Below are 22,469 nucleotides of genomic sequence, written 5' to 3' on the forward strand. Positions count from 1 at the left end.
ACCCTATGCCAGAGTGAGATTACAAAAGGCTAGCACTTAATCTCAACATGAACGTAAGGAGGGACGAATGTTAGAGCTTAACGAGCCTCCGAGGATGAGTCATTAGTGATGGAGCACAAGCTAGAACTGGGGTAGAATGACCGAGGAATTCAGCCATATCCATTTCTGAGGAACCTTCCCAGTGTCTGCCATAAGCGACTTACACTTTTTCTTGGTTTTGATTGATTGTTTTTCCAAGAGCAACGAAAAGTGCGCTATGAGGCCCTAACATTTGAACTCATTGACCAAGTTATTTACTGTCATCTTTTATTATCGAATTCGTTTCATGAAAGAAAAAAAAACTGGGACATTATGTGTAAATAACAACACTGCATGCCACTGTACTCAAAAGAAGACATTCTGCACACAGCCTGCAACCGATTCGAGAATTAATGAGGCATGAATTAAAATAATGGCTGCTCGCAACGATTCTAGGGCAGACAGCCCTCTAACCTGCCAACCCACAATCCACCGTCGGTATGCAAAGATGTCGTTTACTTGTTCTTCCATCGGACAGCTGCTCTGACGGCAGTGAGCCAGGTGCCCAAATTAAAGAACAAATAATTAGTAATTGCCATCATTTGCAAGAAATGCGACCTGTTTGTGTAGACAGGACCCCCTGAAATATTTTGACCACCGTGCGAGCTCACATAATACTCACAACAAAGAAATGAGCTTTGGTACTACCGTACCTCAATTTGTTGAGAGTCGAAACAACATTGTAGAGTTGTTAAAATATCCCATGGAAAACTCCCGAAGAAGCCACTTACTGAAAGAAAATAAAAATAGTCATACAAGCATTGTAAGACACTGAAACTTCAAAGTTTCTCCTCTTCACAAACGGATAGCAACAACTGGGAAGCACATCACACTACGTTTTGCCTTGCCCTTTGTCTCTTATATACGTTTGACCTACAATATAACGTCAGAAAGCAGTATTCTCACTCCTCCTTCCTTTATAACTCTTCTGTGATGTGCTTCAATGGCCAAAAGTGAGACTCTGGTGCACATTCAATGCCTCAAATAACTTAGCACTTATTGATTGTCACCTAATGTGGTCTGACTGGGCAAAATCTGTACCAACTACTGTTTCGGTAGCTTCAAGGATTCAGTTCCTTCCTCGAGTCACCTCCCAAACCTAAACAGACGCGTTGTCCTCGCGTGGTTCGTGCTTGCAGCAGCTGGAGGTGGGCCAGGCTGCCTACGAGTCGCAGTGGGTGGGCTCCACTCGCAGCAGCCAGCGCTGCCTCTGGATGATGGTGATGCGCGCGCGCCGCATCCAGAGGATGACCGCCGGCAAGGTCATTGACATCAACCTCGTCCTCTTCACCGAGGTGAGCGCACTCCTCACACTGCTTTTGACATTACTGTGCACCCTCTTCCATCACTACGCAACTTACCAAAGTACTGTCCTCTCCTCACAAAAGGGATACGAGCAATAGTGAAGTTTAGGTATGAGGCATCTCTCACACGCAACATTCGGTTGACTGCTGCACTCTCTCTCTCTCTGCATGTATCTCAGTCTGTCTGTTGCTTTAACCACTCAGTAATTAACTGCCATTTTAGGGACGTATTTGAGACTATAGTGGAATTTATGTCTTAAGTACCGGGTGATAAAAAAGTCAGTATAAATCTGAAAACTGAATAAACCACGGAAGAATGTAGATAGAGAGGTACAAATTGATACACATGCTTGGAATGACATGGGGTTTTATTAGAACCAAAAAAATACAAACGTTCTAAAAATGTCCGACAGATGGCGCTTCATCTGATCAGAATAGCAATAATTAGCATAACAAAGTAAGACAAAGCAAAGATGACGTTCTTTACAGGAAATGCCCAATATGTCCACCATCATTCCTCAACAATAGCTGTAGTCGAGGAATAATGTTGTGAACAGCACTGTAAAGCATGTCCGGAGTTATGGTGAGGCATTGGCGTCGGATGTTGTCTTTCAGCATCCATTGAGATGTCGGTCGATCACAATACACTTGCGACTTCAGGTAACCCCAAAGCCAATAATCGCACGGACTGAGGTCTGGGGACCTGGGAGGCCAAGCATGACGAAAGTGGCGGCTGAGCACACGATCATCACCAAACGACGCGCGCAAGAGATCTTTCACGCGTCTACCAATACTTTGTTTTTTTTTTGTTCTAATAAAACCCCATGTCATTCCAAGCATGTGTGTCAATTTTTACCTCTCTATCTACATTATTCCGTGGTTTATTAAGTTTTCGAATTTACTCTGACTTTTTGATCACCCGGTATATATGATGGCGTTGAATGCTTGCTACATGAACCAGAGAAGCTTCAGAAATACTAATAAGGTAACAGCACTCTTACTATTAAAACAGCGAAGTCATCTAGTGCAAATTACAAAAATAATTTTTTGAAAATTGTTGTATAACACAAAGCCCAGTTCTTAGACCTTACCAAGGGAAACAGTTAGGCTGAAGTTAGATATAGTGGGAATCAGTGAAGTGTGGTGGCTGCAATAACAAGACTTCTTGCCAGTTGAATGTAGGTTTATTATCAGAATCAAATAAGGGAAATGCAGGAGTGGGTCTAATAAGAAAATAGGAATATTGGTCACTTACCATGAACAGCACAGTAAACGTAACCAATATAAATGCAATGCCACATCACACTATAGTAGCCTATTAGCTCCTCCCTAGATGATGAATAAATTGAAAAAAATATATATTGAGATTTTAAAAAATTTCTAACTTATACAGGGGGACGAAAAATAGTGTTAAACAAAAGGCAAACCCACATTTACAGATCCGCGTGTTTAGAAAAAGCTTTCAGCAATATAGATTGGAATACGCCCTGACATTCTGAGATCATCAGGAACAAAAATACAGGGAGCGGAAGGTTATCTAAAACATGGAGAGAAACCTGACTACAGTCATAAGAGATCAAGAAGATAAAAGAGATGCCGTGGTTGAGAAGTGAGTGAGACGTAGTTGTAGCTTATCCCCATGTTATTCGGTCTGTACACAGAGTCACCAGTAAACGAAGCCAAAGAAAAAAGAGAAAAAAAAAAGAATTAAAGTTCAGAGAGAAAAACGCCCATGAGACTGTAATTCTGTCAGAGACGGTAAAGGACATAGAACATGAGTTTAACGAAAGTGACAGTGTCCTGTAAAGAACTTATTATAAGACGGACATCAACATAAATAAACCAAGGTTAGTGAGGTGTAGATTGACTAAATCAGGAGATGGAAAGGGAAATAAATTAGGAAATGAGACACTAAAAGTAGCAGGCGAGTTTCGTCATTCGGGCAACAAAATAGCTGATGATGGCCAAGGTACAGATGATATAAAATGAAAAGTAGCAATGGCAAGAAAAATGTTTCAGAAAAGGAGGACTATTTTAACATCGAATTTAAATTTAACTTTAGGAAGTATTTTACGAAAGAATCTTCCTGGAATGTATCCTTCCACCAGACCGAAAAGGTGGAAGACAAACAGCACAGACAAGAAAGAATAGCTGTTAGAATGCCTTGGTACTTTTTTTTCAGGCTGCAATATGACTACTAGGGCCTGTCATCTTATCACTTTAGGCAGGCCTTGGTGAACCACACAGACCTCCCAGCCAGCAGAACAGTGCTACGCAGCTGAGGCTGCGGGCACTGTTGCCGATGCAGCACCACGTGAAGATCGGGCTGCGTGGAGTTCTTTACTCTGCTCTGTGATATTAACTACAGATTTACGACATATTGTACAGAAGTGAAACATGGATGATATACAGTTCAGATAAGAAGAGAATAGGAGCTTCTTCGAAGTTTGTGGTAAAGAAATATATTGCAGATTAGGTGAGTAGATAGAATAACTAGTGGAGGGGTACGTCGTCGAATTGGGGAGTAAAGAAATTTTCTGTGCGAGCTTGACTAAAAGGGAGGATCTGGTTGATAGTACAGATCCTGACACATCAAGAAATAGATCATTTGTCAAAGGAGTCAAGTGCGGGAGGGCGAGGATGGTAAAAATTGTAGAAGTAAATCTTTGTTTGTAAGTTCAGCTGTATGCTAGTTTCGATGGTTATTCAGAGATGGAGAAGCTTTCAGAGGGTGGACTCGTGTGGAAAGCTACATCAAATCGTTCTTCGAACTGAAGACCTCAGCAACAATGTGGTTCCTCAAGACAATGAACAAATAAAGTAAACTGAATATTCTTTTGTAGCAAAGGCACATAATTTCTGTGGATTTCGGGCCGAAGTGTGGTGAGAATAGCAGACAAATTTTCTCTCACGTACATAGTCACCAACTCTGTCGATCATCGCTGACAAAGATAAGTCCCACATATAAAGAGCAATACGATAACAGAATCAAAATGCGTGAGAAACACGATTTAAGACGAAGTTGTATAAATCAAAAGAGGACATGAATGTGATTGATTTGTACCACGTCGTCTCTTCAAAAACACCTCGTGTAATCGTAAGCTATCGTATATCACTGACCAGAGCCTTACAGATCTTATCAGTGATAACACCTACTAGTGCATATGAATACTCACTCAAAAATCTAGATAACTATAAAAAAATTAGGATTCCACTGGATACTTGCCAAAGTGGGACACACCGACAACTCATTCAAATGCACGATGTTATGAATCCGTAAAAGACCAGTCTCATCCGTTTGTCTTGCTCATACGTAGAGGGGAAGCCTTGCCAGAGAGTGGCTTTCAGTCGGTGAAGATTGTAGCGCGACCGCCATCGATAATCAGAATACATGATATCGTACACAGAGATAGAGAGAGTACAATCTTATTACTTTAAGTTCAAATGGTGAAAGGAATAAAACAGGGTCCTGTCGGTGTGTATCATGCTAACTTTATGCATATGTTTTTCTAATTTCGTAATTTGTGAGTATTAAGCAAGTGCCCATCTGAATCTCACTTTACACCATGTCTATGAAAATCAGTTACTAAAAAATGTATTCGCCTACAGCTGTAATTCACAAAACTATAAGGGAGAGCCACATGAAAATGAGACACATGGAAAAAAGTAAGTGTACTGCTTATTATTTCAAAAGCGCTCACAATAACTGTTAATACATTTATGGAACTGTCAGACATGAAGGTCAGTGTCTCCATGGAAAAATGTCTGCAGTTGCCTATGTATGCATGACTGCAACCAGGTGTGCACTTCTTCGCCCAAAGCAAACTGACGCCCATGAATCTCTTTCTTCACGGCACTAATATGGAAATCGCATGGGGAGAGATCGGGACTGTATGGAGGTTGTGTGGGCCCGCCCACATGTGGCCAAGGTTATCTGGACTACTGTGCAGAAGCTTCACCATGAAGCCCTTACACATCCTCTACACAGTCCCGCTCTCTCCCCATGAGATTTTTAATTGTTTTGGAGCCCTAAACAAAGACATTCATGGCTATCGATTTATTTCGGACAAAGAGGTGGACGCCTAGGTACTATCATAGTTCCGTAGACAACGGCAAACATTTTTCCATGAAGGCATTGACCGTCTTGTCTCATAATGGAACAATGTATTAACAGTTATGACGATTACTTTTGAGATAATAAACAATTTACCTACTTTTTACATCTGTTTCGTTTTCATTTGACTGCCCCTTATCCACACACCAGAAAAAGTTTTGCATCACCACACTTACTAGAACTCCTGAAGCTAGGCGTTGTCTGTGGATACTGTATCACAGACGCAGTCCTTTCGACTGTTCAGGGATGTCACTAAACCCACCCAAAGATGTAAACAACCATGCATGAGAAAATGGTTCAAATGGCTCTGAGCGCTATGGGAGCGGTCGCGTGGTTCCAGACTGAAGCGCCTAGAACCGCACGGCCACTCCGACCGGCCAACCATGCACGAGAAACTCCTATTAGACGGAGAGGGTCCGACAGCCGATCAGTTCCAGTCGTTCAACCAGAAAGGAGGTACACGGCTCGTGTGGTCTGTAGTTCAACCATGCATAGATGGTCAATACTGCGATTCGATCGCCTCCGCATTGTTATTTTGTGCCAGGAAGAGCTCTCAACAAGGGAAGTGTCCAGGCGTCTCGGAGTGAACCAAAGCGATGTTGTTCGGACATGGAGGAGATACAGAGAGACAGAAACTATCGATGACATGCCTCGCTCAGGCAGCCCAAGGGCTACTACTGCAGTGGATGACAGCTACCTACGGATTATGGCTCGGAGGAACCCTGACAGCAATGCCACCATGTTGAATAATGCTTTTTGTGCAGCCACAGGACGTCGTGTTACGACTCAAACTGTGTGAAATAGGCTGCATGGTGCGCAACTTCACTCCCGACGTCCATGGCGAGGTCCATCTTCGCAACCAAGACACCGTGCAGCGCGGTACAGATGGGCCCAACAACGTGCCAATGGACCGCTCAGGGTTGGCATCACGTTCTCTTCACCGACGAGTGTCGCATATGCCTTCAATCAGACGATCGTCGGAGACGTGTTTAGAGACAATCCGGTCAGGCTGGGCGCCTTAGACACACTGTCCAGCGAGTGCAGCAAGGTGTAGGTTCCCTGCTGTTTTGGGGTGGCGTTATGTGGGACCGAGGTACGCCGCTGGTGGTCATGGAAGGCGCCGTAAGAGCTGTTACGGTACGTGAATGCCATACTCCGACCGATTGTGCAACCATATCGGCGAGGCATTCGTCTTCATGAATGACAATTCGCGCCCCCATTGTGCGCATCTTATTAATGACTTCCTTCAGGATAACGACATTGCTCGACTAGAGCGGCCAGCATGTTCTCCAGATATGAACCCTATCGAAAATGCCTGGACTAGATTGAAAAGGGCTGTTTATGGACGACGTGACCCACCAACCACTCTGAGGGATCTACGCCTAGTCGCCGTTGAGGAGTGGGACAATTTGGACCAACAATGCCTTGATGAACTTGTGGATAGTATGCCACGACGAATACAGGCATGCATCAATGCAAGAAGACGTGCTACGTGGTACCAGTGTATACAGGAATCTGGACCACGACCTCTGAAGATCTCGCTGTGTGGTGGTACAACATGCAATGTGCGGTTTTCATGGGCAATAAAAAGGGCGAAAATTTTGTTTATGTTGATCTCTATTCCAATTTTATGTACAGGTTTCGAAACTCTCGGAACCGAGGTGATGCAAAACTTTTTTGATGTGTGTACATAAATATGCCTATGCGTCTTTTGGTACAATTATGTTTCCTTCAGGACTTAGTTCACCAATTTCCTTTTTGTCTCGTATCATTTTCAATCACAGTAGACGTACCCCATGCGATAAAGTCCACACAACGACAAATTTGTCAATTAGAAACTTTTGCTTTATCTAAATATTGCGCATGTGTTCGGAAAAATAGTAAACAGATCCAGTCTGGGTTGTCCACTGTGTTTGCTGAGGTCCATCTTGTCATTTCTGACAACGGAACCTGTTTTGTATCAGTTTGAGCCTGACCATTTACTGTCTCATTTCTACCATCAGGTTTCCAACATGTACTATCACTGTCGTTCATTCAAACGGTCGACGGAGCACTTTTATACATCAAATCCTATAATTTGCGTGAATCATAGTACCTAAATGATAGACCTTTTCTTCACAATGTTACAATTTCATCACTTCATTATTGACTTACATAAATTTCTCACATGTTTCATGTGAGTTATATTTTTGGAAATTATGCGTTTTGCCTAGAGTTCAGATGAATATTACGAATGTTTGACTAATCTAGTGCTAGTTTTTCATTTACACATTCGTAAATTTCGAAACATGAGTTCCTTTCAAACTTCCTACTGGGTATATACTATATAGTATTGACACGTAGACGTAAGACTACTATTCAGTTTGGTCATAATATACAGTTATATTCATGTTTTCACTCGTAGCTTCAATTTTTGCGTTATTTCGAGATGAAATGGTTGCTGTTCGGAACTTGATTGCCTTATACTCTGTCTTAGAGCTATGTTTTCAGCCTCGCAATTTTTTGGCTTGGTTTTGACGTCAGCTCGTTGAAGGGTGCATTTCCCCATAGCCTCTGCTGCATCAGCACACTGGACTGCCTGACCTGTTCCCACACATGCTGCTCGGGCCGTTTGCTGCACCACGATCGCACTTTCTGTTAGCCTGTAACTGACATCAGCGTGTTTGACATTGCACCATGTGCAACCATTTTATTTTTTAATTTTGTTCTTTACTACTCTTATTTACTTACTGATTGTACTACACCATTTACAACCATTTTATTTTTTTTTTAAATTTTACAGTACAACCATTAGTCGGTCTTGGATTGTACCACTTCCTTTCCTTTTTACCAAGGACATAAATACGAGTACAATCCAATGTTAGTTTTCATAAAATTGTGAAATTAGTTTTGCACTACCTAAAAAACTCCATCCTGAGGCTTCACCAAATTTTTGTATGATCCTGTCACCAGATTGCCAAATTTAATGGGTCTTGTGCTTTTATTAACTATCTTTTATTAAATTTTTAATACATTTCTATCTCCCAAAAGTCCTCTAACATTCATGATCTTGCTACTGCCCTGAAATGCTGCAGATTCATAGGCTATGCAGATGCACATGTACATGTACTCTATTGATGGCTAGTGACACAAGAAAGACTCTAAAGGTTTTAATTTTTGCGAAAGGGTTTTAAATAAAAAAATATAAAGAAATAGGTCAATATTGCGTTATTATCTAAAACGCGTATCATTCAACTGGGTACCAGGGCACATGAGAATTGAGGAAATGAGCAGGCAGACCAAGTAGCCAAGGAGGTCTACAGGGAAACACAGCGTGCCATTCCTCGGCCTCAAATCAGTCACTCTGACGGAATGAAGTCGCTCACACCCACTTTGTAATAGGGCAAAAGGTTCCCTAACATATGGCTTCATACTCATTACTCTGTGCTGCCTGCAGAGCGTAAACCTCTGAACGTCACATTTTAACCTAGTGCATTTTATACAGTTATGAGAAGACTGAAATAAATGTATGTGAAAATCTGCCCGCTTTCAAGATGATGACGAGACGAGTGTTGTCTCTGGACTCCAGACTATGCCTTTAGGCTAGAGATGTCAGTGTATACAGAGTGACTGCATCCTCCTTTTTATTCACACATAAGCAAGCCGCAGCTTTTCGCTGTACACTTTTAATATTTTCCACTGAATTTCTCTTTCTATTAGAAGTTTTAGACCTGGCAAAAAGCATGATTTTCTTATTTCTGTGTCTGTATCTGTGTGCATATGTGTGCAAGGTTTTATGGAATTCTTAAATACTAATTATAGTCGAAGTTATATTACTCTGTGACTTTTATCTACACTCGTCTCATAAAATTTGGGAACGAGCGCTAAGTACCCCGCTGTCATACACTCAAACTAACACGTTGTCATAATCATCATCACACAACCTTTACCGGAGTTCAATTAAATACTCATAATGGATAAAGACACTTTAAATATTCGCACAAACTGAAAGGATTCCCTACAGGAAATTCCATCAGCCGACATCAGATGACACAGATAATACCCGTCTACATATGCACACAAAGTTATTTTAGTTAAAATGAGTCAGCATGTAAGGTGCCTAGGTCGATACTTCCGAAATGTTTTCATAACCTCGTCAGTCCTCGCTCCTAAGACATTCACAAACCAAATAAATGTGCTCCAAGCATCAAACACGTAACAACATTACAAACTGATCAGCGATAGCTATCAAGAAAACAGTACATACATTTTGTGACAACTATCATTCTATCGCAAATACGAGAAGTAAAAAATAATACAATAACTGTTATTCGAAGCAATGCAAATGTAAGTTGACTAAATCTGACCACAGGCTTTACACTGCTTTTTACTTAATACTTATAGTGTTAAGTTATTTTTTAACTTTTATCTTTACATCTACAGATAAAGCATATATTCATCAAAAGAAACATATAAAACCAATAACATAAATACGTGCTTTAAAGAATTGAAATGTCGGAACATTTTGAAAGGGTTCCCAGTATAATATTTTCTTCTTTAACACTACTTGCATGCAAATTCATCTTGTTCACGGTGGTATCCTATCAAATTATGGGATATTCCAAGATGTGACAACAGTTGCATTTAGTAATTCAATATCTTCGTTCATGTGACACAACTAATAAGCCGTGGAGTGCACTCTGACTTCAAACTTTTCATCTACAATTAGATTTTCTTAGTTGTACCAAATCATGCTTACCCCCACATAATTGGGGAACTTTCCGCAACTACGTTTCAAGCAGGCCCTACACTACTTCACCACCGTCACATGTATATCGATAACGGATCTAAATCACTTGGGAAAAATGGCTTATTTTGAACATATCACTTGAAACGAAAAATACCGATTCTTGTAGCTGAAAATTGAAGGCCTAGTTGGTGGCAGAAGAGTAGTTGTAAGATGTCAGACGTCTTGGCAGCAAAATATTAGGTAGTACACAGGTTTGCATAATATTCAGTGAATGACGTTTGTTTCAGGAAACCATTAAGCAATGGTAAATGTCGTCGCTAACATCCGTTAATGCATATGGAATGGGGACAAAGAAGAAGTTTTTAAAGGAGTAAATATGAGTAGAGCTCGTATATTTTTCATTTTCGTCACAAACTGTCACAGATATACGAGAGGTGTCGATGTTACTGAGCGTGTCCGTTTTTGGTTTGTTGCAGACGCTGACAAAGGCCTTCTCTTACTTCACAGTCCTGCGACAGATCAAGGGCACCAGCTAGATGCCAACAGATCAAGGGCACCAGCTAGTTGCCAACAGACCACGAGCAGCAGCTAGATGCCAACAAATCTAGGGCAACAGCTAGTTGCCAACAGATCACGAGCAGCAGCTGGATGTCAACAGATCAAGAGCACCAGCTAGATACCAACCGATCAAGAGCACCAGCTAGATGCCAACAGATTGAAGGCACCAGATAGATGACAACAGATCAAAGGCATCAGCCAGACTTCAGTGCTCCACAACAGGTCGCTGCTGACAGCTTCTATCGAAAGTCCATCCCTCACCAGTGCCTGTCACAGAAATGTTGTTCAGTACACATGGGCGTGCACGCTCATCATGCATTCACCTGTTACCATGACATTCATTGCAGCAATAAATAATGAGGTAATGCAAAACAATCACTGCACACAGAAGTTTGTACCTCATTTTTATAATTCATGTCCCAACCAATAAACAATAAAACACTATGCACTTGTGAAATGTTCAGGAAGTAATTTAAAGAATTTTATGAAATGTTACACACAAGAAACCTACGTGACTCAAACTTTCTTCCCTATTACCTATTATCTTATAGCTACTAACTTACACACTCATTCTCCGATCTTTTGTTGTCATAAGTAGTCATAGTAAGTAGTTGTATAGTCTCGCTTGTAGAGTAGCTCTTCCCTCCTTCAGTATCTCTGCAGGTATTCCATGTATTCCTGGTGCCTTCCCCCTCTTCAGCTGTTTTATGGTCGCTCTTACCTCTTCCATGCTTGGTAGTTCATACTCCCCCAATTGTACAGTATCTCTGTACTCTCTATATGATTTTTCTTATTCTTTTTCTGTTGTATCTCTCATGGTGTCTTCGTCCGCATTCAGGAGGTTTTCGAAGTAGTTTTTCCATTCCTCCATAGCTTTCATTTCATCTGTGATTATCTGTCCTTCTAGACCTCTGCTCGCGTCAATCCTTGGATTGTATCCTTTCTCGAAGAACCTGACTATCCTGTAAAAGTCTCTTCTATTTCCTACTGTCCGGTCTTCTTCTGCCAGTTTCATTTTACTGTTTATGAACTATCGCTTTTCTGTTGAAGGACTTGTCTTGCTTCTCTGGCTGCTTCCATGTATCCCAACCTTGTTCTTTCATGCTGTTCGTTTGTCAGCCATAACAGTTTCGCTGCTTTTCTCTTGGTGACTGCATTTCTACACCTATCATTAAACCATCATCTGCTCTTCCTCCTTTTCTCCATTGGTTTCAGCACCTCATTTGCAGCATCTGTTAAATCTGTCTTGATTTTCGACCAAAATGTTTCAACATCATCTTCGCCTTCTTCTTCTATGTGAGCAAACCTGTTTCCAATTTTAAGTGCATATCTTTCCTTAATGTGGTCCTCTTTCAGTAGGTCTGTATTTATTTTCTGCTCTTCTCCTGCTGTTACTATCCTCTCCTGTATGGTTGTCAGCACAAGGTAATGGTCTGATACTATTTCTGCACCTCTTTGAGATTTTACATTCTGGGTAACACTTCTGTGTCTGGGATCCACAAGCATGTGGTCTATTTGGTTCTGAGTCTCTTCATCAGGTGACTTCCTTGTTATCTTATGGACGTCTTTGCGAAGAAAGTAGGTACCTATAATTCTTAAGTTTTGCCAGATTGACTAATCTCATTCCATTGTTAGAGAAATCAAACAGACTGTGAAGGGCACCGTAAGGTCGCAAAATATCTTCTCTTCCTACTTTAGCATTGACTTCACCAAGGAAAACCTTCACATCGTATGATGGTGCATCTTCATACACTGATTCTAGGTCTTCGTAGAAACTGTCTTTTTCACTTTCATCTTTATCTTCTATAAGTGCATGGAACGTAATCAGAGTTACATTGTAGAATTTTCCTTTCATTATTCTTATCCCGAATATTTTTTCATTGACAGCCTTGAAGTCCATGATATTTCCCCTTACTCTGTTGGCTACTGCAAATACCACTTCAAACTGATGTTTACCGTCTTTATTTCCACTGTAGAAGTAGCTACACCACTTTTCTTTATGCATTCCATCTCCAGCCCATCTCATTTCTTGCAGTGCCACTATGTCTAGCCTGTATCTATTCAGTTCTTCATCAAGGATCTTCACCTTTCCAGGTGAGAACAGTGTTTTTACATTCCAAGTGCCACACTTCACTCTATGTTTGTTCCGTGATCTCCTGGCACTAACCTTTGAATTGCTGGAGTCGTTTTCATTGTTCCGTACCGAATCCGAGGTTATTTCTTGGTGTTTCGTAACAATCATCTTTTTTACGCTGTTAGAGCGTTGACCTCACGCCCAACCCCCAACCTGGAGGACCAGGGTGTCCCATTTAGACTGGATCATCACCTTTGAAGTATCTGGTATGGGAGACCCTACTAGTAGCAAAGCCAACTCCCAGCCTAGCTCTCAGGATCATTTTACCACGTAGGGCCCACCACCACGACAAGGTAAGGACGCGATGGGGGGGGGGGGGGGGGGAGGGGGGCAGACATAGCCTCTTTCGAACAACCAACTGCTACTGTGTGCTGCACTCTTCTTTGCGGCGTACCGGTCTCCCGCCGGTGGACAAGCGGGCACTTGCTGGCCACACCCGGTCTGCCCTGGGGTGACTGCGGGTGCACGGTCCAGGCAGTGACTCTTCGCCAACACAAAACGCTGCAACGCCCACTAAACAATGCGAGATAAATGACGCTAAAATGTAACTGCATCCTAACCAAAGCACAGTGACCTACAGCAACCACACACACAGTGGGTCCGCCCCCACACCGATCCTGAACTTCATCTACTTCGTGACCATCAGTCCTGGTGTTAAGTTTCTCGTTGTTCTCATTTTTGCTACTTTTCATTACTTTGGTCTTTCTTCGATTTACTTTCAGTCCATATTCTGTACTCATTAGACTTTTCATTCCATTCAGCAGCTCCTGGAATTCCTCTCTCCTTTCACTTAGTGTAATAATATCTTCAGCGAATAGCATCACTGAAATTTTTTCACCTTGAATTTTAATTCCACTCCTGAGCTTTTACTTCCGTCATTGCTTTTTGTTGTGTAGATTGAGCAAAAAAATGGTTCAAATGGCTCTAAGCACTATGGGACTTAACTTCTAAGGCCATCAGTCCCCTATAACTTAGAACTACTTAAACTTAACTAACCTAACCATGTCCGAGGCAGGATTCGAACCTGTGACCGTAGTGGTCACGCGGTTCCAGACTGTAGCGCCTAGAACCGCATGGCCACACCGGCCTGTTGTGGAACTCAATCTATATTTTTAAAGAAAAATAGTTATTGGTAACCTATTTGTGCCTTGCAAGATCAGAAGAATTTTTCACTCAGCTTGTTGCGTATGCACTAAATTACCAACTTGGATTTTGAACTTCAGGTTGTCAGCAATAGTCTAATTTATGGGAGATGTGATAATATGGTAACTACTCTTAATTTAATTTTCATTTAATGAATATAGCTATATGAAATTTATTGTCGTTTTTCACCAGTAAGCTTGCTGGAAGTATTTGCATCAGAAAACAGAACTGAATACTACGGGCAGACCGATATGTATTATTAGCAATGAATAATAAAGAGGAATTCTAGTGCCATGTGTATGTTAGAAAGCTAAAGTTCTAGAAGAAACAACTGTGTGGCATTTTGGCAGTAAAAACAAAATTATAGGTTGATCGAGCATACACAAGCTGTGTAGTCCAGTGTACACAACGCCAAAAAAAACAACAAATCACAATAATCTGTACTCCTTGTCATTGAAATTAAACTTTTTTAAAAACTTCAGCAAAACAAAAACTCTTCCTTGAACTTGAATAAGGAGTACATTTATTCCTATGAATTCTAGATAATAATTTCTTCCTGCATACATTTAAATACAATAATTATTTGGCCTCCATCGTAATTTCTTCTGTAAGTCGACACAAAACAATGAAATGGCATTTTGGCAAAAAGAAAATCATAGGTCTGTCGAACACACTCAGGTCATACAGTCTAGTGTACACAAAGTTAACAAAACCATTCACGTTCACTGATGTAGTAGTTAGACTCAAGAATGAGCTCAATTACGATCAACAGTGTGCAATGCGAATGTTCCTCTGTTGCCTACACACGACACTGTGCAGTGACATCTTTTATTTCGTAGACGCTAAGGCCAGTATTACACTATCAATAAAATTTGGTATTGTAATAAGTAACTTTGTCAAAGTTACACCTTGGTCAAATTTTCGTTGATCAAATCTAGCACCTCACCTTAAGTTTGATCAAAGAAAGCCTTCATCTTCTGTTTACTGCATTAGAAAATGTAACTGCTTGGAGTGCTAACATTGCTGCAGCTGTTTTCCATTTAATATAGCGTTTATAAATATAAACATGGCCCAAAATCCACGAGCAAATATGACATTGGCACATGCACATTGAAGGAACTATGGTGAAATATTTGATGACAGTGTAATACTCCCTTTTGCTCTGTGTAAAAGACTTTTGTCAAAGAAATGTGATCAACATTTAATCAAATTTCTTTGTCAAAGAAAATTTAATAGAGTAATATCGACCTGAGACCATTAAAACTGTCAAGTGCTTACTTAATCACTCTGTTATATAAAAAGCTTCCTGTGACACAGTCTTTATGCTAGGGAATAAAATCTCATTTTCACAAGTGTTAAAATATGATTTGAAATTAGAGACTACAGTGCTTAAAAATGAATGTAATTTTGACTTGTGCTATGATTGGAAACAGCTATGTAAACTTAATGTTTTTAAAAAATATATTTACTTGAAAATGTGATGTAATGGTAAAGAAATAACTCTTAATGAGAACTACACAATGGAAACCAGGTAGGGATATCAACACTGTAGGAAAGGATAGATTGCTACTTACCATAAAGATGACATGTTCATTTACAGACAGTTAAATTAAAAGACATTTATGTGAAGCTTTTGGCCACAATCTTCATCATTTCTCTATTTCAGAGGAGAAACACCATTCATTCACACAAGCAAGCCAACTAGCCCGAGCTGCCAAAGTTCGCGGTCATGTGCATATGAGGTGTGTTTGGTTGTGTGAATGAATGGTGTGTGTTTCTCTTTTTCTGACGAAGACTGTGGCTGTCTGCAGCTTAATGTGTCGTCTTTAAGGTAAGTAGTAATCTATCTTTTCCTACACCCTTAATGAGAATTACCTTCTTCACAACTTCCCGTGACAATATTTGATCTGAAATAAAAGATTTGTAGCATCTATATGTATACATCAATACTCCTACAACTTTAGTATATATTGTGTGCATTTAAAGAGATCTTTGCTTCTACCACTATCAATTTTTTCGAGACAGGAATGTTTTCGAGCGTAGATGAAGGGATGAGCATCGCTTTTATTTTTTGTGTAAGAGCAGTCACTGGGTGATATCAGGTCCCTCTAGGAACAAGACAGGTATAAGCATACACACACTTCCTGCTGACCTCTGGAAAAGTAGTACAGCGTTGACTGGTCACTTGCAGGCAGCATGGTTTGGGGTCTGCTTACAAAAAAAAGATATTAAAGGTCAGCTATGAGTGATTCACTGAGTTTTGGATGAATTTATTTCACAGAACATAGCATGAAAAAGTGAAACAACATATATTCAAGTTTTGTTGGAAATAATTGCAAATGTCCAATGTTCTCTACTCATATTACACGACAAACATCTACACATTATTCAAGTTCGATTCATACACATTTTAGCATCTCCTTGTCAATGTTCACCAATGCAGCACTTACGTGATCCTAGAGTTCAGTCAGTGCTGTCAACAAAGGTGGTACATAAACATTGTCTTTTACATATCCACAAAGAAAAATATGACAAACTGTAAGGTAAAGAGACCTTGCAGGCCACTTGAAGAGTGCCAAATCACCAGTTTGGAAATTCTTCATTCAGATCTCATGTGCCCAAAAAAAATTCTTCATCTACATCTACATGGATACTCTGCAAATCACATTTAATTGCCTGGCAGAGGTTTCATCGATCCACCTTCACAATTCTCTATTATTCCAATCTTGTATAGTGCACAGAAAGAACGAACACCTATATCTTTCCATACGAGCTCTGATTTCCCTTATTTTATCGTGGTGATCGTTTCTCCATATGTAGGACGGTGTCAACAAAATATTTTCGCATTCGGAGGAGAAAATTGGTGATTGGAATTCCGTGAGAAGATTCCATCACAATGAAAAATGCCTTTCTTTTAATGATGTCCAGCCCAAATCCTGTATCATTTCAGTGACACTCTCTCCCATATTTCGCGATAATACAAAACGTGCTGCCCTTGTCTGAACTATTTTGATGTACTCCATCAGTCCTATCTGGCAAGTATCCCACACCATGCAGCAGTATTCTAAAAGAGGATGGACAAGTGTAATGTAGGCAGTCTCTTTAGTACACTTGTTACATTTTCTAAGTGTCCTGCCAATAAAATGCAGTCTTTGATTAGCCTTCTCCATGACATTTTTTGTGTGTTCCTTCCAATTTAAGTTGTTCATAATTGTAATTCGCAGGTATTTAGTTGAATTTACGGCCTTTAGATTTGACTGATTTATCGTGTAACCGAAGTTTAACCAATTCCTTTTAGCACTCATGTGGATGACCGTGGATGACCTCACTCTTTTCGTTATTTAGGGTCAACCGCCAATTTTCGTACCATTCAGATATCTTTTCTAAATCGTTTTGCAATTTGGTTTGATCTTCTGATGACTTTATTAGTCGATAAACGACAGCGGTATCTGCAAACAACCTAAGACAGCTGCTCAGATTGTCTCCCAAATCGTTTATATAGATAAGGAACAGCAAAGGGCTTATAACTCTTCCTTCTTTTGCGGTATTTCCTCCAAATGAGTCAGACATACGTTTCTTCCTGTTCTATTTATAAAAACTAAACCAATGACTACCAACATTATCCCAAATATCTAAACTATACCACTTCGAATTTCATTTGCTTCTACTGGAAGTTCATCAATCATAAAACCAGTTCAGAAGTTATTCTCTTTGTTCTCTTTGTTCATGGTTTTTGTTTATTTTTTCTTCTAATTCACTCAAATGCTTTATTTCTGATTCGCCTAATGAAATATCATTATGATTTATTTATATATCCCCAGAATCTTATAAATGATGATAAGGAACCATTTGCTTCCTTCATTTGCTTTAGCACATTTTTTCTTTGTCCTTCAATCTCCTTTCTTATATTTCTCATACGCTGCTAAAAATTGTTCTTACATTTTCAAAAAGCTTCTTTTCACTATTCTTTTTTCTTTCTTATTGTATAAACCTTATTTATAATCGCCGTATCATGTTTTAATAGCATTTCTTAAAGAAAAATTAATGACTGATGTTTAAAATTTATGATCAAAATTTATGATTAATATACTAATTAACATTTGTGGCTAATGTTTGTGATTAAAGTTAATAAAGGTTCAGTATTATGATTAACTTTAACATTATGAAATTTTTGATCTTATTTTGATATCTGCAATCATTATATTTCCTCATTAAATCTTCTGTACTAAAACCAAATTCATGATTCGAATATTTACTTTAAATATCCTTATACTAATCAGCTTTAAATTTCACTTAAAAACTCATGATAAATATGATTTTGTGTCATCTTTTCGAAAGATGTTGAAAACTTTAAGACTGTCTCTCCACCCTTTCGAAGTATGTTAAAAAACATTAAGACTGTCTCTCTCAAATGGTTTATGAATCTTTCAATAAGTTTTAGCTAAATAAAACCACTTCATTCCTTTATGATTTCCTCAAATATAAATGTGTTGTGAGTTTTAAAAATGACATCATCAAATAAAGAAACTTAATTATCTTTGCATTCTTACAATCTTTGAGAAACCTCATCCTTCTCAGTTCAAGAAGCAATTTTATTAACCAGTAGATCTTCAATTTTATTGCCCCTCTTTATAAACTTTTGATGTGTAGGTTGATTCAAACTTTTGAAATAAACATACAAATGATTTGTTTTACCCCAGTGTAACCACTCAGAAGCTAAATGTTGTTATGAGTCATGAGAGTTGCCACATCTACTTAACCTGTAATTATAAAACTTATGGTTTAGGCTATATTTTATATTTTTGTATCCTGTTTCCTTTTCTTTTAGTTGTATCTTTGGATCACAATAAGTTTTGTTCATGTAATTAGTTAAATTTTTATTTTACAAATGAATACACTATTTCCATTGAATGTGAACAGCTCATTTCTGAAGAGAACTATTGAATGTTCCCTTATGGGAATTTATAAAAGTTGCATTAATTGGTTTCAATTCTACACTTCTTACTCCAAATTACACATCTAAAAGTCTTAATTTTATTGTGATGTGGAGACTACTATTCTTCCAGAAGATCAATAAAGTTTGAAAAACATATCATACAAACAAACCTGATAAAAGCATTAAGACAGATGAAGTTTTCTATAGAGTGGTGATTGAAAGTCGTTTTCAATTTATATTAATGTAAAAGACAGTTTAGAAAAGTACTCAAACTGTTAGAGCAATCAAAAAAAAATTGCTATTGCTGTTCCTAAAATTATTTCTTTTGAGTCAGTTAGTTTGAGTTTTATTTAGCGGAGGGTATATTTGTAAAATGGTTAACATTTCCTCACAGAATCTCATATTATTGCTTCTTTTGAGCCAAATGCTGGGCCTGGTGATAGTACTATTTATGAACTAGACTGTCCTATGTTTTCAACAATTCTGAACAGATGGAGATTGAAAAATATCGGTTACTGACAGCAATCAGGAACTACTCGATTGGAGCTGATGTAACTGTAATTTTAGTGGTGAAATGTGGCGATATTTTGTTAAATAAATGAGAAAAGTTGAAACGGCAAACAAATATGTAAAGTGTAATGTTAATATATCGGTATCATTCTCAGTTTTGTTGAAAGGGGTATATTTTATTCAACAGCTGCCCTTTCACTTATATCACTTTCTTGATATTAATTATTAATCTCTGTTCTGTCATCATTGAATATCTGGGTTAACACATGGCAGTAAGGCTTTGTTATAATTTAATTGATAGTCAAACTGCACATGGTTAATCATTATAAGAACAGTTCGTGGTTACAATGATCATAATACTCTTTAGTTTGCGAAATGTATTTTCTGCGAGCTGTTTTCAGTGGTACCTTCTACTGTGGCTGCAGATGGAATGGCAGGACAGTGGTAGGCAGTCCGGTTTTAGATCTTGTGTGGAGGATGGTTTAGGCCAGCTCACAGGAAGTAGTGATGCTTCACTGGGCAATACTATAGTAGCCCCTGACAGTGATACCCTGATGCTCGCAGATATTGGAGCTGTGCCAGGCTTCGAGGGCTGATAACTGGACACGGTGCAGTTGAGGGACCCAGCGTGGGTGACGCCTGAAGGAAGTGACCGTAGTAGCAGTTTTTGTTTCCCTTTTTGCCATCCGGCTGTGTTTATACCGCGAGAATGGGATGTGGAGTTGATTGGTGAGACACTCTGAAACATCAGCAGTACTACACTGGTACTAAAATTGCGGTTGTGGTACCCATTGGCTGAGTGTTGTGTGTACGATGTGAGCCAGTATTTTCCAGACACAGAACAATTCTACCAGTGCTGCAGCCTCTGCTCACAGTTCTACAATAGAATAGTTCCTGGTGGTGGTGCAGGTCTTGTGGGCTGTGCAAGGGAGACGTGTTTTGCACGCTGGTAAGAACGCCATCCTAGCTGCTGCCAGTTAGGTGCGAGGATGGAAATCTGGATCCGGACCTCGTGGAGGCTAGTTGCACTCAGGCCGCGGGTGCAGAACTGGTTGATTCTGGGGGCACCTGCAGCACTTCGGGAGGCCGTCAGTGAGCTGTCGTCTGTCGCAGTCCCTGTGCAGCATGGGTAACACCACTGGCGTTTTAGAACTGGCAGGACATACACTCCTGGAAATGGAAAAAAGAACACATTGACACCGGTGTGTCAGACCCACCATACTTGCTCCGGACACTGCGAGAGGGCTGTACAAGCAATGATCACACGCACGGCACAGCGGACACACCAGGAACCGCGGTGTTGGCCGTCGAATGGCGCTAGCTGCGCAGCATTTGTGCACCGCCGCCGTCAGTGTCAGCCAGTTTGCCGTGGCATACGGAGCTCCATCGCAGTCTTTAACACTGGTAGCATGCCGCGACAGCGTGGACGTGAACCGTATGTGCAGTTGACGGACTTTGAGCGAGGGCGTATAGTGGGCATGCGGGAGGCCGGGTGGACGTACCGCCGAATTGCTCAACACGTGGGGCGTGAGGTCTCCACAATACATCGATGTTGTCGCCAGTGGTCGGCGGAAGGTGCACGTGCCCGTCGACCTGGGACCGGACCGCAGCGACGCACGGATGCACGCCGAGACCGTAGGATCCTACATAGTGCCGTAGGGGACCGCACCGCCACTTCCCAGCAAATTAGGGACACTGTTGCTCCTGGGGTATCGGCGAGGACCATTCGCAACCGTCTCCATGAAGCTGGGCTACGGTCCCGCACACCGTTAGGCCGTCTTCCGCTCACGCCCCAACATCGTGCAGCCCGCCTCCAGTGGTGTCGCGACAGGCGTGAATGGAGGGACGAATGGAGACGTGTCGTCTTCAGCGATGAGAGTCGCTTCTGCCTTGGTGCCAATGATGGTCGTATGCGTGTTTGGCGCCGTGCAGGTGAGCGCCACAGTCAGGACTGCATACGACCGAGGCACACAGGGCCAACACCCGGCATCATGGTGTGGGGAGCGATCTCCTACACTGGCCGTACACCACTGGTGATCGTCGAGGGGACACTGAATAGTGCACGGTACATCCAAACCGTCATCGAACCCATCGTTCTACCATTCCTAGACCGGCAAGGGAACTTGCTGTTCCAACAGGACAATGCACGTCCGCTTGTATCCCGTGCCACCCAACGTGCTCTAGAAGGTGTAAGTCAACTACCCTGGCCAGCAAGATCTCCGGATCTGTCCCCCATTGAGCATGTTTGGGACTGGATGAAGCGTCGTCTCACGCGGTCTGCACGTCCAGCACGAACGCTGGTCCAACTGAGGCGCCAGGTGGAAATGGCATGGCAAGCCGTTCCACAGGACTACATCCAGCATCTCTACGATCGTCTCCATGGGAGAATAGCAGCCTGCATTGCTGCGAAAGGTGGATATACACTGTACTAGTGCCGACATTGTGCATGCTCTGTTGCCTGTGTCTATGTGCCTGTGGTTCTGTCAGTGTGATCATGTGATGTATCTGACCCCAGGAATGTGTCAATAAAGTTTCCCCTTCCTGGGACAATGAATTCACGGTGTTCTTATTTCAATTTCCAGGAGTGTAGATTGAAGTTCGCGGTATTTCAGTAAGCTAGGGATCGTTCTTTCCGAGAGACCTGTAGGCTCACCTAATTGAGTATTTTCCCTGCGTGATTTAAGTCAGGTTTCTTAGCGTTGTCCACAATAATTTTCTTGGGGAGCATTAGGAATTTCATTTCAATTTTTCCATTTACCATCTACAAGTTGCTAGTTTTCTAAAAAGTATTGCGGGCTTATCTAAAGTCTTAAATTTTTGTCAAAGTTCAGTTTTAATGGAAGCTGTGACATTTTAGTGTAATAAATCATGTTGTGATACCATTAATTCTGTTTTCATTTAAGGAATTACTTGTTATTTTATTACAGAGGCGTTCTTATAGATTTTGTCCTTAATATCTGTAT

General features: G+C 40.7%; 1 protein-coding gene across 1 annotated transcript in view; it reads left to right on the plus strand.

Annotated features, from left to right (window-relative positions):
- The window catches only part of LOC126150946 (odorant receptor 13a-like), a 199,007-nt gene extending 178,905 nt beyond the window's left edge, over positions 1-20,102 (plus strand). The window contains exons 6-7 of the mRNA XM_049915909.1: positions 1,218-1,373; positions 19,932-20,102. Of these exons, the coding sequence (XP_049771866.1) occupies positions 1,218-1,373; positions 19,932-20,102 (327 nt within the window). The remainder of the gene's footprint in view (positions 1-1,217; positions 1,374-19,931) is intronic.
- The last annotated feature ends 2,367 nt before the right edge of the window (positions 20,103-22,469 follow it).

Source organism: Schistocerca cancellata, chromosome 2 (assembly GCF_023864275.1).
Source record: "Schistocerca cancellata isolate TAMUIC-IGC-003103 chromosome 2, iqSchCanc2.1, whole genome shotgun sequence".
NCBI lineage: Eukaryota > Metazoa > Arthropoda > Insecta > Orthoptera > Acrididae > Schistocerca > Schistocerca cancellata.